This window comes from Panthera uncia, chromosome E1 (genome assembly GCF_023721935.1).
Source record: "Panthera uncia isolate 11264 chromosome E1, Puncia_PCG_1.0, whole genome shotgun sequence".
In the NCBI taxonomy this organism is placed as follows: domain Eukaryota; kingdom Metazoa; phylum Chordata; class Mammalia; order Carnivora; family Felidae; genus Panthera; species Panthera uncia.
Genome location: NC_064814.1, coordinates 7,875,782 through 7,899,902, shown reverse-complemented (window position 1 = coordinate 7,899,902; position 24,121 = coordinate 7,875,782). Strand labels below are relative to the sequence as shown.

At 51.9% G+C, this 24,121-nt stretch overlaps 1 protein-coding gene and 1 long non-coding RNA gene across 3 annotated transcripts in view; one reads left to right on the top strand and one right to left on the bottom strand.

Moving 5' to 3' along the window:
- TTLL6 (tubulin tyrosine ligase like 6) overlaps positions 1–20,721 on the bottom strand; it is a 38,565-nt gene extending 17,844 nt beyond the window's left edge. Inside the window, exons 1-10 of one of the 2 annotated variants that reach the window (XM_049635888.1) lie at positions 20,483–20,721; positions 14,532–14,624; positions 11,961–12,181; positions 10,847–10,885; positions 9,581–9,699; positions 9,312–9,442; positions 7,389–7,545; positions 6,532–6,675; positions 5,830–5,915; positions 207–432 (exon numbers count right to left, since the gene is read on the bottom strand). In XM_049635888.1, coding sequence (XP_049491845.1) covers positions 207–432; positions 5,830–5,915; positions 6,532–6,675; positions 7,389–7,545; positions 9,312–9,442; positions 9,581–9,699; positions 10,847–10,885; positions 11,961–12,181; positions 14,532–14,608 — 1,200 coding nt within the window. In that variant the 5' untranslated portion in view covers positions 14,609–14,624; positions 20,483–20,721. Of the gene's footprint in view, positions 1–206; positions 433–5,829; positions 5,916–6,531; positions 6,676–7,388; positions 7,546–9,311; positions 9,443–9,580; positions 9,700–10,846; positions 10,888–11,959; positions 12,182–14,531; positions 14,625–20,482 lie in introns of those variants that run through there. The other variant, XM_049635889.1, reaches the window with a different exon arrangement.
- Positions 20,722–21,857: 1,136 nt separating this feature from the next.
- Positions 21,858–24,121, top strand: part of LOC125926454 (uncharacterized) — a 6,456-nt gene continuing 4,192 nt past the window's right edge. The window contains exon 1 of the long non-coding RNA XR_007459102.1: positions 21,858–21,944. This is a non-coding gene — a long non-coding RNA (uncharacterized LOC125926454). The remainder of the gene's footprint in view (positions 21,945–24,121) is intronic.

The window sequence follows — 24,121 nt, the reverse complement described above, 5'->3', positions numbered from 1 at the left end:
CAAGGAATTCGCTAATCCCTGGCCGCCTACCCCCTCTGGTGGCCACTTCTCAGCCCCGGGCAGCAAGCCCCGGGCAGATGAACTGGCTTGGCCGGGAGGTTGATTGCGAGGATCTGGCTGAGCCGGGGGGGTTGAAGGCATGAGCCTGACCCCCGCCGACCCCAGTAAGAGCGGCCAGTGTTCGCCCCTCGCCCCAACCCCTCTACCTCCAGCAGCCAGGGCTTGAGTTTGTGGTCCAGCAAAATGTCAAAGCCCAGGATTTCAAAGCAGGCGCTGTTGAGTGTGTGGTTGGGGAAGCAGGTGTGGTAGTTATGCTTGATGATGGGGTGGGCGGAGATGATCGTCTTGATGATGACGTCCTCGATGTCTCTCCAGACCTGCTCCGTGTTGTAGCCATGGCTCTCCATGTACACACCGAAGGTGGAGAGCTTCCTGGAAGGAAACCACAGGCTGTGAGGCAAAAGCGGCCCCCCTCTGGTCAGCTAAGGCCATCTCATGCTGGAACCGAGAAACTTCTGGAGAAGTCCCGGGAGTTAACGGGGATGGACGCCCGGGATGCAGGGCGACAACAGGGCTGTGTCAGCTCAGGAGGGGCCTGCAGGAGATATAGGGCCACAGTCCTCAAGCCTCTGCGGCCCTGAAGTGGGTGCAGGTAAAAATGACACATAAGACCTGGCTTGGGCACTTTCACTGTGACCCAGAAAACACCCGTGAGGCCGGGGCAGGGACAAGGTATTCTGGGTGGAAAGCTTAATGGGTGCAAAAAAAAAAAAAAAAAAAAACCCACCCAACATCCTACATTATGGTTTGGCTTTGATGGCAAATGGTTTCTCAGCCTTTGGTGTTCAACGTTTTTTTTTTTTTGTTTTTTGTTTTTGTTTGTTTTTTTTTTTAATTTATTTTTGGGACAGAGAGAGACAGAGCATGAACGGGGGAGGGGCAGAGAGAGAGGGAGACACAGAATCGGAAACAGGCTCCAGGCTCCGAGCCATCAGCCCAGAGCCTGACGCGGGGCTCGAACTCACAGACCGCGAGATCGTGACCTGGCTGAAGTCGGACGCCCAACCGACTGCGCCACCCAGGCGCCCCCAGTCCTGATTTTAGAACTGAGAGTCTCACATCCCAGAAAACCCCCTCAGTCACCCGCTGTTCACCCTATTACACACATCAGAGGACGTCTACCCCGTGTGGAGAGGTTCGTGAGGAAACGTCTGAAGGGGTGCTCTGGTCAGCTCTGAGCTGGGCAGTCCAGAGAAAGGGCACAGCTGACAGGTCTAAGAGGCGACGGTGGGGACACACAGCCACCCGCTCACATGCACACGCATGCACACACGGAGCTGAAGTGGGAATGTGTGAGGGAGAGACACGGGGGCGGGAAGAGCAGAGGGGAAGACAAGCCAAGAGACAGGGGCTCACAAGGCAGTGCCAAGAGCTCACGGGACCCCAGCCAACGGGGCCAAAAAGGAGGAAGCGGGGGCAGTCAGTCAACGCACATTTGCCGAGGGTCTGCTGAACATGCGAAACTCATGAAGTGAGAGGACCCCTGGAAACCGATCCCGCGACCATGGGAAGCCAAGGACCGTTTGGGGAGTCGACCCCCATATGAAACGACCAACCAAGGATGCATTCATGTAAAGACAGATTAGCAAAGGCCACTGCACACAGAGGCCCACCCCCCCCCCCCCCCGCCCCTGCCATTGTCAGGGTATAAAGTGTTGCCCATAAATGAATTTTCCAGATCGCTTGAAGCCAATCCATTCAAGTACAAAAAAAAAAAAAAAAAAAAAAATGTATTTAATTTGCCTAATTGGGAAATAAATCTTCCCCAAATAGATTATACACTTCTTATAACAGACATTGCAAATCATGGCGTAACCTCTTCTTGATGACTCAGGCATATCACAATGAATATACATTATCGTGTAATTTCATAATGCCCAGTGGTTAGCCAATTCAATTTAACACACCAGCTATGTGCCAGGCACCTCGAAAGATGAAGAGGGCCTGGTCTCTGCACCCGCCCCCCCCAGCCCTGCCAGGTTTCCCATTGTTCTGTCTTCCCCTCCACTGTTCCTGCTGAGTGTGCACCTGGTGGGGGACTTACCGGGGGTGCAGTTGGCCTCGAGCTGGGGACAGGGGAATTGGGGGCGGGTAAGGCAGTCAGCGTAAGAAGCAGATCACCTCAGAAGGTGGGGAAGAGGAAGAAGAGCGAAGGACAAAGGAGGGAGAGAAGGAAAGAAGGACTCTGCCCGGCAACATGGGAGGCGCCCAGAAGGCCAGGGCATCGCTCTAACCCTCAGGGAACTTAAGTACAAGCAAGGACACAAGACAAACATGTGCACCAAACCCAGAGCAGTTACGGGCTATGGCTGACGTTGACCAGAGGGTGGTGGGGGTCCAGAAACGGGAAGGTGGGTGGCTTGACTCAGATCCCATAGTCCATCCTCAGAGATGGAACCCAATCCTCTCATCTGATTAAATGAGGAAACAGAGGCCCATAGAGACGACTGGTTTCACAGTGGTTAGTTATATGGCTGCACCAGAACCTAGAACCAGATCGGAGAAGGCAGTATGGAAGCTTAGCGAGCCCGACGGGCCTTCGAGGATGTTCCCCCATGGTTTTGGTTGGAGCTGAGCAAAGATGGAGAAGTGGGAACGAGCAAGGCCTATATACGGAATATGAGCCAAAGAGCGTCCTGGTAGAACCCCATGGAACCAATAGCACAGACTATGGCCTGGGGGTTCAGGGCAGACACGGGAGTTTTACTCTGGCTCTACCATTTTCCAGGAATGAGTAGAGAAGTCCCCCCACCCCCGCCACCCCGTTATCCACAGGGGATACATTCCCAGACCCCCAGGGGATGCCTGAACCCATGGAGAGCACCAGACCCTGCAGGTACTATGTTCTCCCCTATTCAGACACATCCGTGATGAAGCTTAGTTTCTAAATTAGGCACAGTGAGAGATGAACAACAACAAGGAAAAATAAAAGAGAACGATGATCACAATATACCATAATAAAAGTTGTGTGACTGTGGTCTCTCCTGCACGCTCTCGAAACACCTTCCTGCGCTCACTCGGCTTACGAAGCCGATGTGAGATACGATGCCTACCCCGATGAGACAAATGAGGTGAGTGACGCGGACGTTGTGACGCAACATTAGGCTGACCATCCTCCATCAGGAGGATCATCTGCTCCCGGGGCCACAGTTAACCGCGGGTAACTGAAACCGCGGAAAGGGAAACCACAGATAAGGGGGACTACTGTATACAGAATACAGAATAACAGCACCCACCTGCGTGGGGGTTATTGTTTTTGAAGCTTATTCACATACGTCATCTCAATAGGTCCTTGACGGCATATCTGAGGCTGGCCAGCCAGTATTCGTAGTTTCCCATGTCGTTTTATTTTTTATTTATTTATTTTTTAATTTTTTTTTAACGTTTATTTATTTTTGAGACAGAGAGAGAGAGAGAGAGAGCATGAACAGGGGAGGGTCAGAGAAAGAGGGAGACACAGAATCTGAAACAGGCTCCAGGCTCTGAGCAGTCAGCACAGAGCCCGACGCGGGGCTCAAACCCACGGACTGCGAGATCATGACCTGGGCAGAAGTCGGACGCTTAACCGACTGAGGCGCCCCTATTTTTTATTTTTTTTAAAATGTATTTATTTTTGAGACAGAGAGAGACAGAGTGCGAGCTAGGGGGGGGCAAAGAGGAGGGGGGAGACACAGAATCAGAAGCAGGCTCCAGGCTCTGAGCCATCTGCCCAGAGCCTGATGTGGGGCTCGAATCCGTGAACGTGGAGATCATGCCCTGAGCCGAAGTCGGACGCTCAATCGACTGAGCCACCCAGGCGCCCTGATTACTAAATTATCTTAGAGATGAGAAAATGGAGGTACAGAGAGGTTAAAGTCTGGATTTAGGGTGAAGAGCCAGGGGGCCGAGCAGCCCTTGGGTCTGAGGTCTGGGTCTGGTGGAAAGGAAGGGACACAGGGACCTCTGAAGGAGGAATCTTCGGGATTCAAGGACACCAAACTTCCTAATCCTGCAGGTCAGGAGGGAGAGATGGGGAAGCTGGGCAGGGGAACCATTCTGGAACGCTGGGGTGGGAGCGAGGGGTGAGGAAATGCTGAGTCGTAGGCAACAGGACATGTCCAGGTGCACTGGGGAGGGATGAGCCCGGAACTCAGGGAGAGAGGGCAGGGGGGAGGGCGGGGGAGCGGAGCAGAGGGGCGAGGCCTGGCCTGGGGGGAAAGAGAGTTGAGGAAACAGAGGAGGAAGGAGGAAGGGGGGTGCAAAGTGGCAGAACCATACCACACACTCTCCCCTTAGTCCCGGCACCCCCTGCCACCCCTCCGTCATGGCCCGAGGGCGCAAAGCCTATTGCCTTCTCATAAGAGGAGGGAAATGAGGGCCCTTAGGGAAAGTCACAGTGACCCTGAGCACTGTCCCACAGGTCATTTGAGTCTCATGGGGGTGACTGTGGGAGGTGGGCAGGGCATCTCTCTGCCCACATCTTACACACCACGAAGCCGAGGCTCAAAGATCGCTGCCCACGCCGACTGAGCTGGCGAGACTCAGAGCCAGGACTGAAAGCCAGGCCTCACTGAGCACCATCACTCAACCTGCAAGGGCGCCCAAGGCTGAGCTGGCGTCCACGGTCAAGGTGGGGAGCGGCGGGGGGGGGGGGGGGCGCCCTCGGAAACAGGGGAGGCCTCCCCTTCGAGCAGGCTTCAGCTAGTGATTTTCCGTTTGCTTTTTGGAACTCTGCCACCAAGGGAGTTGTGAAATCTCACGTGCCTCCCTGAGGCTCCAAAGCCAAACAGATTGCGTGTTTATCAGCCCTCGGAAGCCTCAGGCAGGGGGCAGAACGCGAGCCTTGGAATCTGGCAGACCTACCTTCTCCTCCTGCTCTAGCACTGACAGTTGTGGGGCCTTGGGCAGCTTAACCTCTCAGAGACCTCAGTTTCCTTGTCTGTAAAATGGACATAGTACCTAACTCATAGTTCTCCACCTACAAAGGGCAGATTATAACTCCTCTGTCGTAGTGCTCTGAAGATTCGTGGGGGGAAAACTGTAAACAAAGCCCCCCCCTGCCCGTCACGGCCCCCACCACACAGGAGGCACCACTCTCCCTTCCCCTTGTGCCTGGCAGGCTCCCTTCCTTCAGCTCCCCCTTTCTCCTAAAACTCCAATGAGACAGGATTAGCCGATCACATGAATGTAGTAACTGGAAAGATACTCAGACATTCCTCTCATTTCCCTGCTCCTGGGAGGTGGGGCGGAGGGGGGGGTGGTTCTCAAAGCCGGCCAGCCACAGTCATGTCAACACATGCCACACACATCGTGACTTATCATTTGAGAATCTCTGTTGGAACAACACCCCAGGAAACCACAGGCCCAAGGAACATCTGCCTGACCTGTCCTTCTAGCGTGGCAGACCAGCGATCGATAAATATCTATTGGTTTGGAAATCTCAGAAGGGCCCAACGTACCAGGCATATGTTTTGGCGTGCACGCGTGCGTACGTGTGTGTGTGTACGTGTGTGTGTGTGCGTGTGTGTGTGTGTGTGTGTGTGTGTATCCTGCTGGGGAAACAGTACATGTTTCTCTCTCCTCCTCCCAACCTCCTAGGGTTTACGAGGTAGCCTGCTTTTAATGATTAACAGCCAGAGGGCAGAGACTACGGAGGCCAAGAAATAGTTTCTGAGACCATGTGACCCAAGATGGAACCACCAAGGGGGACTGACGGGGTTTGGGTAGAATCGCAGACGGAGGCTCCGAGCCTGGTGGGGCAAGACGAGAGAAGTGAAGGGGCTTCCTTACCTCTTGCTCCCGGCCTGAGCATCTCGAACGAAATTGGAGCTGTGCTTATTAATGGAATAATTAGTCAGGTGCATGCAGATGTCATCCTGGGGAAAGAGAGAGAGAGAGAGAGAGACGCAACTCTGTGGGGTCTCCCACTTCCTCTCCTTGCCCTCCCGGGGCCTCTAGGTCTTAAAGAAGAGACAGGGGAGGCCTTGGGCTTGCTTCGAGTGGCAAAACAGAGGAAGTCAAGTGGTATCCCGCAGCCTAGGGCGGAAGAGAGTCCAACCCCTCCTGCGTTTGGGTGGTTCACTGCCTGAGGGACATTTCAGGAGTCCTGGAGGGGAGGGGGGGGTGGTGTCTGAAGGTGTGGGCGGATCTGGAGCGCTAGCTTTGGATCTCCTGCAGATCTGGAGCGCTAACTTTGAAGCAGGGCAGCTCTGGCCACGGGTCCCAGCCTCCTCTCTTCCTCGTTCTGCGACCTCCGCCAAGTCCCTTACACCCTGAGTTTTCATTTCCGCGTTTGTGAAATGGAGAGATGATAATCCCTATTTCCGAGGGCTCCTAAAAGGGCCAAGTGAAGGGACGGATGCAACCCGGCACACAGTAAGTGTTCAACAAATGACAGCCCATAGCCACAGCGTCTTGAGGACGTGGATTTAACTGGGGGCTTTTCGTCCCCCTAAGGAGGAGGGGGGAAGGAGGCACGTCCCCTGAGCTCACCAGGTTGTCTGCGCAGGGGTGGGAGTAGGAGGTGGTGGCGAAGCGCGCTAGCCCTTCGTTGTACGCAAAAATCCGGAGGGGGTCACAGGACGTCATCAGCACGTAAATCCGCAGGTCAAACTTGAACCCATCAATGATAAAGGGCTGTGAGGAGGGAACAGGAGTCACATAGGCTTCAGAGGAGAGATGCAGACTTGAAGATCATCGCCAGAAACTACGGAGTGCAGTCTTGGCCCGGGTTGGGGAGGAGGGGGGAGGGAGGGGGACTCGCCCTGTGGAAGTCACTAAACTACGCTGTGCCTCCGTTTTCTACAGCACAACTCACCACCTCCCAGAGATCTCCAGGCAACCAAAGTGCCATTATAAAGTCCTGTGATGAGGGACATGCTGTCACCATGTCACTTCTGCAAGAGTGCTTCCTGCAGGGCTGGCCGGGCCTTCCCAATCCGCGCCCGCTCCCAGAGGGCTCCCTCCCTGCGGTGGGCTATACCACTGTGACCTCTGACCTCCAGCCATGGAGTAAAGCCAGTCACCATGATCTCTCCAGGACGATTCCCCTCTCCCAAATGAAGCGGGGCACCCACAGACCAAAGGTGCCCTCCAGCTGCCATCTGTTGGAGGACAAGGGCCAGCCTAGTAAGGCTAGACCAACTACAGGGGCACAAGGGCGAGAGACGCTTGCCCAGGCACACATCACATCCCTGGTCCGAAGGCCTGCTCTGACACCTTCCAGGGCAGAAGACACGACTCGGCTCAGCCCCCATCGCCAGCCCCCGTCCCCTCATTTCCCACAGTCCAGTGAAGCTAGAGCATGAGGTGGCTGTAGCAAGAAATAAATAATCCCAAGGAAGAAGTACCTTTGAAATATAGAGTTGACAGATCATATCCTCGCCTGGCTTGATATCTTTCACCGTCCGGGTGATGAATATACCTTTCCCTTGGCAGCCCGAATCCGGCTTACAAATGTACGTCTTATTTTTTCTTGACCTGCTGTAGTTCTGCAAATCTCCCCAGCTACCAGAGCGGCAGAAAGGGAATGAAATACACCGTTAGAGGGGGAGCAGCGCAAAGGAAGCCTAGCCCTTTATTAACAAAAAAAACATCAAAAGCCAAACCAAAACAGAAACACTAAAGCTCTCTAATGTGAAAAAGCCCTCGAGCTAACAGACACACCTACGAGATCTGGCAATAGGAGAGACAGCCGTGCACACGCGCACACGGTGGAGGGAGGGTGGGCTTTGGGGGGAACTTGGGCCGGGATTTAAACCCAGGCGACACCGCTCACAGCTGTGTAACCCTTCGCAAGGACTTGACCTCTTTAAGCCTTACTCCCATCACCTACACCGTGGGGTCACGACACCTGGCTTGTACGGTGGTTGATCACATGACAGAAGGCATGCAAGGTGTTAACACAGACTGCATGCCCCGCGAAGGGAGCTGGGACCCGAGTGTTTTGGCCTTGCGGGTCTGCAGACAGGAGATGTGACGTTCTGCATCTGGCTCAAGCCCTGACAAGTGTTGTGACCTCGGATCAACCCGTCTCCTTCCCTACTCTAGGTCCCAGCTCTTCCCGGATAACACCTCTCCTCCAGCCAGAGCATCAAGGTGCAAACAGTATTCTCCGCTCTGAAGAAAGCGTATCCGGAAGAAAGAAGCCAATGTGATACATTACAGAGCTCAGTCCTGCTACACTAGTTTTGCATTTTAACTCATTTGCATTGTGACCACTAGAGAAGTCACTTGACTGCCAAGTTCCTTAGGGGCCATGACATCTGGATGTGCCCGGTGGCTTAAAGGCAAACATGTTTCCTTCTGAGTTGCTACTAAGTCCCGAAAGTTGTTCCAGACAAGCTGAGGAAGTCTGGGAATCTTGGAGCTCCTGGTTTGGAAAAGCACTGGGAGGGTGCCGGCCGGGGTGGCTCAGTGGGTTAAGCGTCCGACTTCAGTTTAGGTCATAATCTCACGGTTCGTGAGTTTGAGCCCTGCATTCAGGCTCTCCGTTCTCGGTGCCGAGCCCACTTGGGATCTCTGTCTCCCTCTCTCTCTCTGCCTCTCCCCTGCTCATGCTCTCTCTCTTTCTCTCAAAAGTAAATAAACATTTAAAAAAAAAAAAAAAAAAGGAAAAGCACTGGGTGCAGAGGACAGAGTAGGATTCTTGCTGTGTGAATATAATTCCAATGGCAACGCTTCTCTGCCCCGTCCACCTCATCCCAAAGACCAGGTTGTACCCAGGTCACATTTATGTCATCTCACGTTTCTTCTGTTCCTTGGTGGTGTGGTCCAGAGCAATTTGTGTACCGAGAATGGATGCCCAGTTTCAAGACGGAGAAAGTGAGGAGGGGGATGGGGAAAGGCTGCCTGCCATCCATAGTCCTGCCGTGGGACAGAGGTCAGGCATCCCTCCCTGCTCCCAACCTGGGCACTAACCATTATCTCACTCCCTCCAGAAGTGTTCATGGTCCTTCAAAATCCAGAAACTGCACACTTAAAAGGTTGGAACAAGTTCAAAATCAACAGCGTTCAGGGTCAGAGCCCATTCTCATCCCAACTACAGGCCCAAGCTCCAAGGCACCCAGCCCCGAGATGTCATCTAATTTTTTACAGCAGAGCTTTGTGTTTTCTCAACCTTGGACACACCCTTTTTCCCTTCTCTTCCTGAAAAGGAGAGAGATAGATGGGGGATCCTTTGGGAAGGGAAAGTGGCACCAGGGAATCAAGAGCAAGACGGAAACGTAAATTGGGGGTGGAGGGTGGAGAAGGGTGCACAGGTGAGCACTTACTCGGCAGGAAGACACCAGGTCCTAGGGAAGAAGAGGAAATCCTTAGGGAACATCTTTAACATGCGGCTCATATTTCTGGCCAGCAAGTCCTTTCGGCAGATTTCACTCATCCCAGGGAAGTGATTTATTTTCTGTGAAGGAAGCCAGAATTCATGAATAATGGGGGCCACGGGAGAACCCAGGAGATCCCCTTGCTGGACGGTCCTAAGAGTGGGAGCCCGCTGGATAGATGCCACACTTACACTGAGGACCAGCTCTGCCCCAGATACCTGGTAACTTTTCATTTCCATCACCCTCTCCAGCGACACTGAGTAGTCTGTCCAGTAGAGAGTCCAGTCATTGGTTTCCCCTCCCTCGCGAAGGCCATACCGCTGGGCAGCCCTACGCACTGCCATGGAGTTGGAGAAAGAAAGGCCTGTTAGCCCCGGAAGTGGGGAAGGAGCATGGGGTGGGGAGGCTATGTTTCTAGGTGGTCTCAGACCATGTCAGACCATGTGCTGAAGAGAGACACCTCAGCTCGTTGGAACTGGCGGCCATCTTGCCTGGTCTGGACATACCTTTGCCAAGAAAGAAACAGGGAGATCTGCGGAGGAATACAGCCTATACCTGGTGAACCCCACGGAAGGTTATCTGGGAAGAATGTTTTACCTGCCCTGGCTTTCCCTTGCCAGGAAGTAGGCTGCTGGCTTTCCTCCAAACACTAAGCACTCTGTGTTCAGGGAATGTAAACTAATCCTTAACATTAGCCAGAGTCAAGCTTAAGTAGGAAGCTAACAGAAAAAAAAAGTATACAATGCATTTCAAAACCACATATAGGCTGGGGCCCCTGGGCGGTTCCGTCGGTTGAGCGTCCGACTTCAGCCAGGGTCATGATCTCGTGGCTCGTGAGCTCGAACCCCACATCGGGCTCTCTGCCGTCAGCTCGGAGCCCGCTTCGGATCCTCTGTCCGCCTCTCTCTCTGCCCCTCCCCTGCGGGTGCACGCTCTCCCAAAAATAAATAAAACATTAAAAAAAAACCCACACTTATATGCTATCACATCCTTCTTTCTCTGTCCCTGTTAGTATTTGGAACTGGGAGCTCACTCCAACGCAAACACACACACACACAAAAAAAGGCCTGGAAAGGAAGAAGTGCCTGCAAGTGACCAGGAAAGGCAGGACCAGGCTGAAACTTACTCAAACTCGGAATTATATAATGACAACAACACTTCTCTATAGTCCAACGTGGGTCTGTAGGCTGCCAGTGTCTAACTTCTGCTCTAACAAGGACCAACCCCTGTCTTTTCTACAGATTCCCAAAGAACCCTACATCAGAACTACAGAGAACTGAAATATGGCACCACCATGGTCAAAACCCACGTTTTCTTGGAGTGAGATTCCCTTCCTCGAATAGTTAATTGAGCTGGGTGAAGGAAACGTGAGGATTTGGAGACACCCCCTTTTCACCCCCAAGAAGATACAAGTGACCCTTCCCAACCCTTTGGGGGCAATCCACTGGGTCCCCATTGTGGATCCCTCGAATGCAGGCGCTCACCGCTCTCGTATCGGCAGGTGGAGAGATTGATCACCAATCATCTGGAAAAGAGAAGAAGGAAAGCGGCAAGACAGAGACAGACGCACTTGCCAGAACACGTGGCCGCACCCAGAAGCATCCCACCCCAGGCGGGTCCAAGCCTACTCAGTCGCACCCAGCCTGGTTTGACTACACCCCTACTGAAGACACGAATCCAAAGGATTGCAGAGAGGCAGAAAAAACACGGGTGCTACCATTACTCAGCCCACGAGGTCGAAATTCTGCATTGTGGTTGTAACGAATTCTGCTTTGGCTTCCTATGAACCTTGCCTCCTCAATCCTTTGACTCCAGCGGCCCATCAGGAGCAGGAAGTAAAAATCTTTTCGGCCAAATTACTTCATGGTCGCCCACCTCTTGCCTCCCCACCCCCCCGCCCCCACTAACGGAAGTTGTGAGTTAGAAAGTGGACAAGCTGTCACACATCAGTGAGTCTGAGGACTGATCCATTTTCCCCAAAAGAGGCGAAGCGCGACAGAATATTAAATGGGAACAAGAACACAGAAGCCACAGTCGGATCCCGGAAATCGGCATCAGTCTTGTTATTTTTAAAATGTACTGGGGCACCCGGGGGGCTCAGTCGGTTAAGTGTCCGACTTCAGCTCAGGTCATGACCTCACGGTTTGTGGGTTCGAGCCCCGACAGCTCAGAGCCTGGAGCCTGCTTCCGATTCTGTGTCTCCCTCTGTCTCTGCCTCTCTCCCACTCGTGCTCTGTCTCTCCCTCTCTCTCAAAAATAAATAAACCTTAAAATTCTCTTTAAATGTACTGAGTTCCCAAGGCAATAAGCACTTCCTTAAAACAAGGAAACTGTCTCTCTCCGCACAATTAAAAAAAAAAAAGGCATGCTAAACAACAAATAGAAGGACGATTAGGACACAGTGTGGTTAAGATTACAAACACCGTCGTTTGGTTCTATGAAACAGGTCATCAAGTGGATCCTTTCCATCCGAACCGAAAGGGGTGTGATTTTGACAACCTCTTTTACCCTCTCATTAGAGGCCAAGGCCCCCTTCCCTCCGGGTCCCCTCTGCTCCCAACAACACGGAACCCCATTCCCCATCTTTTGGTCCTAACCTTTTTTTCTTCCTCTTCTTCTTGCCTTGCTGCGGGGCATTCTGAAGCCTCTCTTGTACCCCAGCGTTCTCGCTCATGAAAACCAGGGTGACGATTTCTTTCGACTCTTCTGGGGAGCTGTCCTCCTGCTCTTCTGAGTCTGCCCCTTCCTCGCCCTCCAAAGGCAGGCACTGGAGCATCTCCCCAGCCTGGGAGGAGGCTGGGGGCAAATCCCGGCCCACCCTGGAGAGAGGGCAGAAGGAGCGGCAGTTACTTGAATCCACCTGCAGGGGGACCCCCTCCCTTGCTCATGCGGGTGGTAGACCCACTCGGAGACCAGGGGACAGATTGCAGTTTATAAAATGCCACCCCACCTCCACGGCGGGTGCCAGCTCGGGGAGAGAGCCGATTCCACCTTTTGCCACTGACTCTGACCTTGGGGACTCGCTCAGCCAATCCTGGCTTTGGTTTTGCCCTCCTGGGATTTTTCAGGAGTAGGCTGAGATGCTATGCATAGCACCTGGTAAACAATCTTATTAAAGTGAGCGAGTGCCTGGAGACAGCCTCGGAACCAAGGCCTAAGCCTTCCTAGCTGAGGGAGTTAGTCCCAGTGGGTGTAGATGAGGCGCTCTGAGGAGGTCCGTTAACTGGCTCCCCACGACGCTGAACGTCCCACGCCCAACCTGCTGCCTGACCGTGAATGCAAAGGGAGCGGAGCACAGGGTCAATTTGTAGCTGACTGAACACATACCCAGCTCAGGGCCAGAGGGAGCCCTTCAGAGATCCCAACCACAGAAAAGGCTACAGTGTCTCCCGCCCCCTGCGATTCAACGTAAAAACAAGACCAAACGGTAAAATAGCACTAAGGAAGTCCAGCAGAGTTCTTGTCCCTCCTCCTATCCCCATGATGACTTCTTCGTTGTTTGCTGGGAATTTCAATATTTTTTAATGTTTTTTTTTAATTATTTATTTTTGGGAGAGAGAGAGAGAGACGGAGACAGGGCACAAGCAGGGGAGGGGCAGAGAGAGAGGGAGACACAGAATCTGAAGCAGCTCCAGGCTCTGAGCTGTCGGCACAGAGCCCGACGCAGGGCTCGAACTCACGAACTGCGAGATCATGACCTGGGCCGAAGTCGGACACTTAACCGACTGAGCTACCCAGGTGCCCCAAGGTTTTCAAATGATTTTTAATGCCTTAGTTTCAATAATCCTTAGGAATGTGCTTAGTTTGCTTGGGGTGACCCAGAACAGCCCAGATCCAATGAACTGATTCATCACCTTCACCTCCAAGATTTCTATGACCATAAAGCCAATCTTCTGGGGCCCTTCCCCTCTTTACCTCCAAATCCCTGCCAACCTTCTCACCATTGGAACCCCTGTCCTTTGATGCCCTTCCTACCTACCACCTGTTCTTCCCTCATAAACGCTTTGGTTTTTAAAAAATGTATTAATGTGTTTATTATACCTTATTATAACATATTATTAGTAATGACATAATATAACACTAAAGGAAGTTTAGAAAAGGACACGTATATATCTGGAGCCAGGATTACTAGGTTAATATAGAAATTAGCTTCTAGTTTTATTTTATCTATCTATCTATCTATCTATCTATCTATCATCTATCTACCTATCTATCTATCTTGCCATGTTGTTTCCCAGAGGGACTCCCAACAATTTGGCCTACCTCCAGCAATATACCATAACAGCTGGCTCACCAACTCACATAATCTCATGGGAATCACTTTCCCTCCATACCCAAACTTGCTAATTCTAGACAATTTTTTGTACCTGTTACCACATTTTTAACATAACTGCATCCTTCCATGTCTCTCTGCCCCTTTCCCACACCAAAATTGGGGAGTAGAGGGCTCTAACTTGGAGGCTACGTATGAATAACTCAGTAATAAAGCCGCCCTCCTGGGTGGCTCCGTCGGTTGAGTGTCGGACTTCGGCTCAAGTCACGATCTCGCGGTTTGTGGGTTCGAGCCCCGCGTCGGGCTCTGTGCTGATGGCTCGGAGCCTGGCGCCTGCTTCCGATTCTGTGTCTCCCTCTCTCTCTGCCTCTCCCCAACTCGTGCTCTGTCTCTCCCTCTCTCTCAAAAATAAATAAACGTTAAAAAATTTAAAAAAAAAAGCCTCCCTTATATGTATGTACTTCTTTAGTGTTTTCAGAGAATTATCACACCCACCATCACACTGAAAGCTCACAGCCATCGCCAAGAGGAAGGGCAGAATTATTAAGTCAGCCAGGGACTGCCCCTGGTTTCTCTCTTGCCAAAGGGGGCTGTCACTTATTCCCAAGCCCAGTTATGGTGACACCTGAAAAGGGGAGACAGAGTTGTACTCGGCACAACCACCCGACGAAACCTGGGCCTCGTGAGCCCGTGTTGCCCAGTGGACAGGCACATTCTTGGCAAAGTCCAAGAGGACCGAGGTACGTGAAATATTGACCTGGGGCTGCTCCCTTGATTTCAGATAAACAGCCCGTTCCGCTCCCCTGGCCCTCCGCAACGGCTTCTGTTTACCAAGCCGTGGAGGAGTGGCTCCGTTTACCCAAAGGTTAATGTTAACTCGAGGAGACAAAACTGACCCTGAACGTGGCCTCTGGAGTCGCGAGTTGTCTCTGCTGTCTTTCGAGTCCTTGCCCAAGTGGTAAGAACAAGTCATGGCTGCCGCTGTCTGCCTGCCTCAAAGAGAAAAACAACAACAACAACAACAAGATCAAATTCTGTTTCCTCTTGTCCCAGAGGGCCTCAGGCACATGGACCAGGGAACCGAACCCATGTACTTCTCAGGGAACTGATCGCCACCGCATTGGTTCCCACCTGCCTTTCCCCTGTATTCTAGGCTATCTATGACCCGAGAGCCAGTTGAATGGTGCTTGAGTCAGGTGCAAGGTGGCAGACAGCAGTTGATGCCCCATGTGTCTATTTTTGCTTTGCCTTTGGTCTCCCAGCTTCCTCCTCCCCTAGCCCTCTCCGTCCTGTTTCTTCCCCAAGGCTAAATCCCGCTGACTTCTCTCAAAGGTTCCTGATAGAGAATATGGTGCTCAAAGTTTGCCAGGGGGAGGAAGGGGGGGGGGCGGGGAGGGTGTGCCTGGGGTCACATGCTGAATCCACCTGCAGAAATGTTTACTTGGCCCACCACAGTGTGTAGTTGTTATAGTTTTAAATAGAAGTAGGGGCGCCTGGGTGGCTTAGTCGGTTAGGCGTCCGACTTCAACTCAGGTCACGATCTCGCGGTCCGTGAGTTCGAGCCCCGCGTCGGGCTCTGGGCTGATGGCCCGGAGCCTGGAGCCTGCTTCGGATTCTGTGTCTCCCTCTCTCTCTACCCCTCCCCCGTTCATGCTCTGTCTCTCTCTGTCTCAAAAATAAATAAACGTTAAAAAAAATTTTTTTTAAATAGAAGTCGTTGCTGGGGTGCCTGGTGACTCAGCCAGTTAGGCGTCCGGCTCTTGGTGTCGGCTCAGGTCCTGACGTCAAGGTTCATGAACTCGACCGTGGCACCGGGCTCTGCCCTGACAGCCTGACAGAGCGGAGCCTGCTTGGGATTCTCTCTCCCTCTCTCTCTGCCCCTCCCCTGCAGGCGCGCATGGCGCTCTCAAAACAAATAAGTAAAACTTAGCAAGAACAGATACATAAAGGAGTTGCCAATAAGTAGGAAATGTGGATTTCTCATAAAAATCCAGATTTCTGTTGCTTCTGGAAAAGTAGGTCCCCAGTGCTTCATGCCAGAAATCCGCCAGAGCCAAATAATGCCTCCCTCATTAGCTATTTTTCAACCTGCCCCACTCCGGTCCCTGTGGCCTCCGTGACACCAGAGTCACAAAACAGCTGCGCCTGTGCTGTTATTTTTCTCACAGTAGCATGAAGAGAGAGGAAACATTTTCGTACGTCCAGATCATTTCTCTCCGGGCCGCAAGCCGGGCGCCCTTGACATCTGGATTTGCCTGCCCTCTTCTGGCATCTCTCTGGCCCCCAAGCCGCTGTGAGTTAGAACAGAAGCTGCTTCCTCCAGAGAGTCTCGGGTCTTCCTGGACTCTACCAGTCTCCTCTTACCCAGTGCCAGCAGCCACTCCCTTCTCTCCCGCCCAACAATTCGGGTGTCAAAAGTAGTCTCGCAGTCTTGTGGAAGTAGAGAAGGAGAGGCAGCAAATTCGAAGGACGGGGGGGCTAAGGAGACTATAAAAGGGTGAAGGGGGGCTGCCAGCATCCCGAGATATACGTACATCCTGGCGTGAGGGCCGCTGCAGTGAGAGACGTGACTTTAAGTCACCTGCTAAGAGGCAGCGGAAGTGAAGTCGCTGAGGACTGATTCTGGAGCCTGTCTGCCGGGGTTGAAATCCCGGCTCTGCCACTTTCTAGTCGCGTGGCCTCGGGCAATGTATTTCATTGCCCCTTCTGCCTTAGTTTCCCCATCGGTAAAACGGTCTGCCCCAGCCAGTTACGGAAATTAAAAGGAGTTAAGATAATACAAAGTGCTTAGGACAGTGCCAGGCGCAGAGTAAGTGCTCACTAAAGGCTACCTGTCAGCACCAGCTATGTGGCCCTGGACTGTGACCTCCCTGATGGAACAGACAGTGTCTGTGAATGCTCAGCTCCTACCACGAGGTCTGGCAGATACCAGAGGGTTATAAGCTTCCCGAATGATCAGACTGGAAGAATGAATAGATTCATGGACTAATTTAGCTTACCGTTCGTTTTCCTCATCTATATAATAGAAGAGCTGTTGTGAGCATTAGATAAATAGCAGTTTTTCAAGCACTGGCCTTGGGTTGAAGAGGGCACTTCCAACACTTCGTGTCACTCATGAGTAACCGTAGCTACTTTTCACAACCTACTTACCACGTAACTAAGCATTTACATTGTACTGAAGCATTTTATATCCATAGGTACTGTCTCAGCAGACCATCAGGTCATAGACATTCTCTTGCGTCCATTACAGATGAGAAGATTGAGGCACAGAGGGGCAAAGGCAGGAGACATAGCTGGGGTTCCACAGCCTATCTCTCTTCTACACGCCACACGCTGCCTTTCCCTCTCAGCTGATCACTCATAAACGGTGTGACCGGAAAGTGAAGCGACTGGTCTCCTAGCTCCCAGAAGCGGTTTTGGTGACCTCAGTCCCTTAACAATCAGTTGGTCCCATTTTCCTTAAAGCCAACTGCTTCCAAATTCCCACGTCCATTAAGGGCCTGGATCTCCCCAGATTTGCCATAACCTGGGAACAACTCTACTGTTTCGAGTTTGTATTTATTTTCTCCGTTTCCTGCCCTTCTCGTCACCAAAGTCCACGTTGTACGTGGGCTCTTATTTGGGGGTATAATTACAACTTTTTTTTTTTTTTTTAAAGTAGGCCTCACACCCAGCGCAGAGCCCGACACAGGGCTTGAACTCATGACGCGGAGATCAAGACCTGAGCTGAGATCAAGAGCCGGACGCTTCACCAAAAAAATAAAATAAGCAGCTCTTCCCGCCCATGGGTCCTGTCCCCATGCTTTAATAAAATCACCTTTTTGCACCAAAAAAAAAAAAAAAAGAGTCAGACACTTCTCTCGACAATAGCCAAAGTATGGAAAGAGCCCAAATGTGCATTGGCAGATGAATGGATAAAGAAGATGTGGTACATATAGACAATGGAGTATTGCTCGGCAATCAACAAGAACGAAATCTCGCCATTTGCAACGGTGTGGCTGGAACTGGAGGTCGTGAGGCTAAGCGAAATTAGTCAGAGAAAGACAAATATCATAGGACTTCACTCGTATGAGGAATTTAAGATACCAAACAGATGAATATAAGGGAAGGGGAAGCAAAAATAATATAAAAACAGGGAGGGGGACAAAATGGAAGAGGCTCATAAATATGGTGAACACACAGAGGGTTACTGGAGAGGTTGTAGGAGGGGAGATGGGCTAAATGGATAAGGGGCATTGAGGAATCTACTCCTGAAATCATTGTTGCACCAGATGCTAACTAACTTGGAGGTAAATTAATTAAATAAATAAACTAAAAAAAAAAAAAAAAACCCAAAAACAAAGAGTCAGATGCTTAACCGACCGAGCCACCCAGGCACCCCTGGAACACTTTCTCAGCTCTTACTGAATTCCTCAATATTACAGCTGGGAGGGACCATGAGAATACCTAGTTCAAACTGTTTGCTTTTTAGAAGTTTTGAAATGCCCCTGCCAGCTAGAGGAGGGGACTCGCACAAAGCCAGAGAGCGAGTCAGAAGGGCCAGGACCAAAGCCCTGGCTACTGAACCCTCTGCTCATCTTTCCATTACGCCAGGTGAATGGACAGGCAATGTGGACTAAGCGCTTTGGAGAACGTTTAAGGCAACTGACTTGTGCTAACGTAGCAAACAGAGTAAATACCATCTTCGGTTTTATTTAATGATGCAAGAAACATTTAGTTCACCTTTCCAAAGAGGACAGTTAAGACCATTTACAAACAGTGATGTTTCCTCTCATTTTAGTGTGGGGTTTGATCTTGGAGAAGCTTCCACGCCAGGCAAAAACGACCAAATCTGGCTAGACAGCATGAAAATGCCCTTCATTGGCCACCAGGGGGAGGGAATGAGCCCTGGGATGGCTTCATGCAAACACATTGCAGATTATTTGGAAAAATCTCACAGGAGGGAGCATATTTCATTTCCACTTCTGAAAGACTATGCATGCTGACTCCTCTTCTTCCCCCTAGAGGTGCACGGAAAATATCTAGCGCTTTCTTTGGCAAGGCGGAATTAATACGGGTGTCAATACATTGGAGAAAAGAATTATTTGGTGGTTACGAACAGATCATGGAGCATGTTTAAAGTTGTAACTAAGTTTTTTCATCCCGACCTTCAGAGCCTGGACTTTTCTTTCAGTCTGTAGAATTACATATGGCACTGAAGGGCCATCCTACTGTGTCTGCCGGATGACTAGCTTCTCTTCTCCCAAATAATATGTTTTCCCGCACCTCCTCCCTTTTACAACTTTGGGTCCTCATTCCTCTACCAGAAGCATCCCTCTGAAGGCTTCCAGTGGCTAGCTCTTGGAAAAGGTTGAAAGCAGATTGGGGAAGATGGGGAGGTTAGACCTCTGGATCTTGCTTTCAGCTTTGCCTCTTTGATTTTGTATGTCATAAGAAGCCAAGTAATATCGCCTCCCTCATTCCCTTTTTTTTTTTTTTTTTTTTTTTTTTTTTTTTTTTTTTGTATGTCATAATAAGCCAAGTAATATCTCCTCCCTCATTCCCTTTTTTTTTTTTTTTTTTTTTCCTTTTTAGTGTCATTGACACACAATGTTACATTGCTTTCAGGTTCACCTTCATTCCCTATCTTTTATTCCCTATCTTTTCTGTGATTACCGGACCACCAGAAGATAAAAACTTCACATGTAGAAAAGTGCTTTGGGGTGCCTGGGTGGCGCAGTCAAGTTAAGTATCCAAATTCAGCTCAGGTCATGATCTCACGGTTTGTGGGTTCGAGCCCCACGTTCAACTCTGTGCTGACAGCTGAGAGCCTGGAGCCTGCTTTGGATTCTGTGTCTCCCTCTCTCTCTGTCCCTCTCCTGCTTGTGCTCTGTCTCTCTCTTTCTCAAAAATAAAATAAACATAAAAAAAAATTTTAAGTGCTTTGAGCTTTGACGCAGGCAGAATAAATTGAGATGCTTTTTATGAACTTTTGCCTTTTCCTTCTAGCCACCCTTGGAATTTCAGCCCAGGGACTAAATGGGTTCTTAGCAAGATGTGGATTAACAAGGGAGGGATGGGGGCACTCAACTGCTTAAGGGCTGTGCCAGTAAGAAGTGCTGAGAGTGACCAGCCATATTCTCTGGAAACACTCAGAATTTGCTGACTTAGATTCCATTTTTTGCTCTGCCAGAAACTGAGGGGAAGATGCATTGTTCAGGGCAGGCTCACGCCCAGTCATTTTCTGCACAATACTCTGCATCACCAGCAAAGACAGATGGATCTGGATCCAGATCCCAGCTCTACTTCCTAGTGGGTGACAGTGCTGGCTATCCAAAACAGAAGTGTCTTTCTGGAAGGTTTCTCCAGGCAAAGGAAGAAAGGTGATCAGGAGAAAATCCCAGCGATGGGGAAGGAGGAGGCAGAGAAAGTTTGGCGATTCCCAGGGATCTCCGGTATCTAAGGGACAGCTCCCTGGGCGGGGTTTGGGAAATCCAGGGCAGGAAGTGAGGGTGCCCCAGGTTCGGGTGAGAAGCGGGGACAAGAGCGGGTATGGAGCTAGAAAAGGAAGAGAGTGAGGGCAAGGTCCTGGCATCGGGGTCTTGAGGATGAGAAAGGGAGCGAGGGTATTTCCGGGGTGAACGCCAGTACGGAGCTGGGAAGAGATGAGCTGCGGCGCCAAGAGGGAGCAGGGACTGGGAGGGCGAGTGGCGTTGGCCATAAAGAGCCACCAGGGAGGACAGAGGGAGTAACCCTGGTGAACTGGGCACCGAGGGGGACTTCGGGGGTATGAAGAACCAGGTTTTCCGTGGGGAGACACTAGGAGGCCGCGATCTAGGGCCAGCAACGGGTTTGGGGGGGCTCTTACCCGCAATTCCTATCTCCCCGTCTTGCCCCCGCTCTGCTGCCCGTATCGTTCGCAGCCACACTTTCGGGCCCCCTCCTCAAAAGACTTAAGGAGACAAGGTCCCATTGGCTGCCCCACAACCCTTAAGCCCAACCCGCGCCCCTCCTAACTTGGGGTGCGCCCAGCCCACATATATTTGCATATAGGGCTTTCCAGGTCTTCGATTGGCCCCAGCGGCAGGCGGCCGTGCCCCACCCCCCCTCCCGAATCCAATTAACCGCCCCTTTGCTCTGAGAGGCCAGCGCCAGAGGTCGTCCCGGGAGACGCGGAGGACGCTTGGGCCGCGCTCCTCGCGCTCGGGGCGGCTCCACTGCTAGCCCTGCGCGGGTCCCCGCCCTCCCCCGCCCGCGCCGTCGGGGCGTCGGGGCGTCGTGCGCAGGCGCAGCTGGAGCCTCGGGGCCGAGCGGATCCGAACTGTCTGCCTCGGAAGCTCCAGCTGCCCCGGAGGGGGAGGGGGAGGGGAGGGGGGAAGGGGGGAGGGGGGCGGGTGGGATGCACCGAGCGGGGCGGTCTCGTCCTCTGGCGCTCTGGGAGGGGTGAATAGCCGAAACCGGGACCAGAGGGGACCCGCGCCAGACAGCATTGGATTGAGACCCAAGTCAAGATCTCAGGCATGTGTAATCATGGGCAGTTGACATCATCTCTCCGGGTTTAGCTTCTCCAACGGTAGAGTAGATACCGCAAACCTGCAAGGAACCGCTCTGGCTTACTGAATCATGACATCTCAGAGAGTGGGGGGGTCGTGGCCCCTCTACCGAACGAGCCCCTGGCCGAGAGAGGCGGCCGCGCAGGGCTCGGGGGTCTTGGCTTCGCACAGCGACATTCTGACTGTCCTCTGGCAGGCGGGGAATCAGAGAGTAATGACTGGATTCACATGATCGTGGTTTCCTTCCGTTTCCGCCTGTGTCAGCCCAGACTCCTGCGGGCCTGCAAAGGGTTGGCGGCCAGTAGAGCTGTTTCTACCTGGGTTCGTTCAGGATTGGGGAAAGACCAAAGGATCGATTTAAAACTCCTGAAGGGGGGGGGGGGGGGGGGTGGGTCAGTTGGTCGGCTCAGGACATGACCTCACGGGCGGTGAGTTCGAGCCCCAATTGGGGCTCTCCGCTGTCAGCATGGAGCCCGCCTGGGATTCTCTCTCTCCCTCTTTCTCTCTGGCCCTCCCCCGCTTGCTCTCTCTTGTGCGCGCTCTCTCTCGACATGAATGAATAAACTTTAAAAATCACTTCCAAAAAAAAAATAAATAAATAAAATTCCTGAACCACAGTGTTCTTAGGAAACTCCCTTACGGATGGCGCCGGGGATTTCTTGTTGCCTATATCCATTGTTCTTCATTCTGCAGATTTCCAGATGCTTGAATTGATGTTCCTGAAATGTAGCTGCTCCTGCGGGAAATGATTGTTCAGTCCCAAGGAGTAAGACTTAGGTAAGACTCTGCAACATTAACTCTCACGCTGAGGATAGAGTTCTCTTCCCTCGGTTGAGGGGAGACAGAGGAGACACAGGCCCTTCCCAGAGAAGCTGTAATCAAAAGGACTAGTGGAAGAGGCAAGATCCTCGCTGATGTGGAGGATGTGGAGTTAGTCCGGGAGAGTTTCCGAGAGGATGAAGGTTTTAGCAGATTCATTGGGAACATTGTGTCCGATCCATGTGCCTGGGACTTCGGGCTGGCCTCTGATCTCTTATCTGAATAAAGCAGAGCTTTACAACAGTCCGCTGCCCCTCTCCCTGACACACCCCCTATGTCCCCAGGGAGGCACTGTTCCTGGACACTTGGACATTCCAAAAATTGTGTAAACAAGTCTCATCAGAAGCCCATTTTGAAGCCCTAATCACCCCCCCAACCCTCCCCCCCCTTATAAAACTGATACATAATAAACCTTTATGCCTAGCTGTTTGTACAGTTACTCACGACTGAGTGCTCTCATATGCCTGTAAATAAACTGTTAACCTTTTGACCTAAGTTGCTGGAGGAAGTTTTCCTCCCAGCACAGGACCCTGTCCCTTTACCAGCTGATCTGCCCAGGCCGGAGCCTAGAGGCAAAGGCATGGCTTAGCCCCAAGTGGACAAAGAAAGCCTGGTTAGTGATGCTTAAATTCACGCTGGAGGGCCTGAGGTGAAACCAGGGGCCCATCTGCTGCTCTTCCAGAAACCTCCCTGCCATCCCATCTTCTACCTCTTCCCTCGGTCCCCCTTCCCTCCAGGTGGCCCTGGGCTATCGCGCCCCTCCCCACCTCCAGGGCCCTGGAGGCCCAGGTGACCAGTCATCAACTGGCCGAGAGCAGATGCTTCCCTAAGACCAACCGTCCCGGCTCTGTTCCCCTCCCCCTGCCGGCCTCTTTCTTTCCCCCAGTGTCCCACCAATCTACTCTGCCAAGCTCGGGCTTTGGTCTGAGGTCCCTCTGGAGTGATATTGTGATGGAAATGAGGGAAAGGATGCGGGAGGGAGTGGCAAAGATTTACAACTTCCAGAGGGTTTCCATTAAAATCCCTGACAACTGGTTATTTACGAGAGGGTTGGCCACAGTGGGAGCTAATAGGCCAGAGTCTGGCACCCCTGTCCTTTCAGGGGTGCTGACAAGGGGGTGAAACAGTAGAACTGCCCCTACTGTAGAGCAAAGCATCCCCTCCAGGGCCGGAGGGATGGCCAGGAAATCAGAAAGCATCCGTGATTTGTGCCAGGCAAACCCCAAACAGAAAGATCCCTGAGGCAAACACAGAGGGTTTTTCTGGGCCTGGGTGTGAAAGGCTGAAGCAGCGTGTTGAGCCTCCTTCAGTCGTCAGAAAAGTTGGACCGCATCGCTTCTCGGCCTTTTGGCTAAGATCAAGTGTAGAAAAGTTGGACCGCGTCCCCTCCCCCGAAACTCAAACTCAGAGGCAAGAGTGCGCAAGGGAGACTGCAGGCACAGGTATGAAATTTGTTTTCACGGGCTTTTTGTTCCCAAGGCACCCACCTGACTAAATAGTAAGACAGTTTCCCCTCAGAATGTTGTTTGCTCTGCAGTTGACACACAGGCTCTTTCTCAGTTTGGGACTCTTCCTGTAAGTAGTTGATGGGGGAACAAAGAAAGTCCTGCCTCTGCCTGTACCAGTCAAAGGAAGTCTTGGTATGGGACACCTGGGGGGCTCAGTCGGTGAAGCGACCGACTTCGGCCCAGGTCATGATCTCACAGTTTGTGAGTTCGAGCCCCACGTCCGGCTCTGCTCCAGATTCTGTGTCTCCCCCTCTCTCTCTGCCCCTCCCCCGCTCAGTCTTTGTCTCTCATTCTCTCAACGGAGCAAAACAAACAAAATAAAAAACTGAAAACACACACACACACACAACCACAAAGCAAGTCTTGGTATCTGTACCAGGGATGATGGCGTCGGGAGTGGAAATGAAACAAAGATTCTTAGAAGACCTTTTTTTTTTTTTCTCATACCCCAGGTTTTGGTTTTGGTTCTGTGTTGTTTTTTTGCTTTAAGTCTGCAAGGTCTGAGAGTCACAGAATCAGAGTTCTTTTTCAATCAGAAGAGATCTTACAGGCCACCTGGTATTTCTCTTGTGTTTAGAAGATGAAATTGAAAGGCGCCCGGGGTCGGGGGGGGGGGGGGGGGGGGGG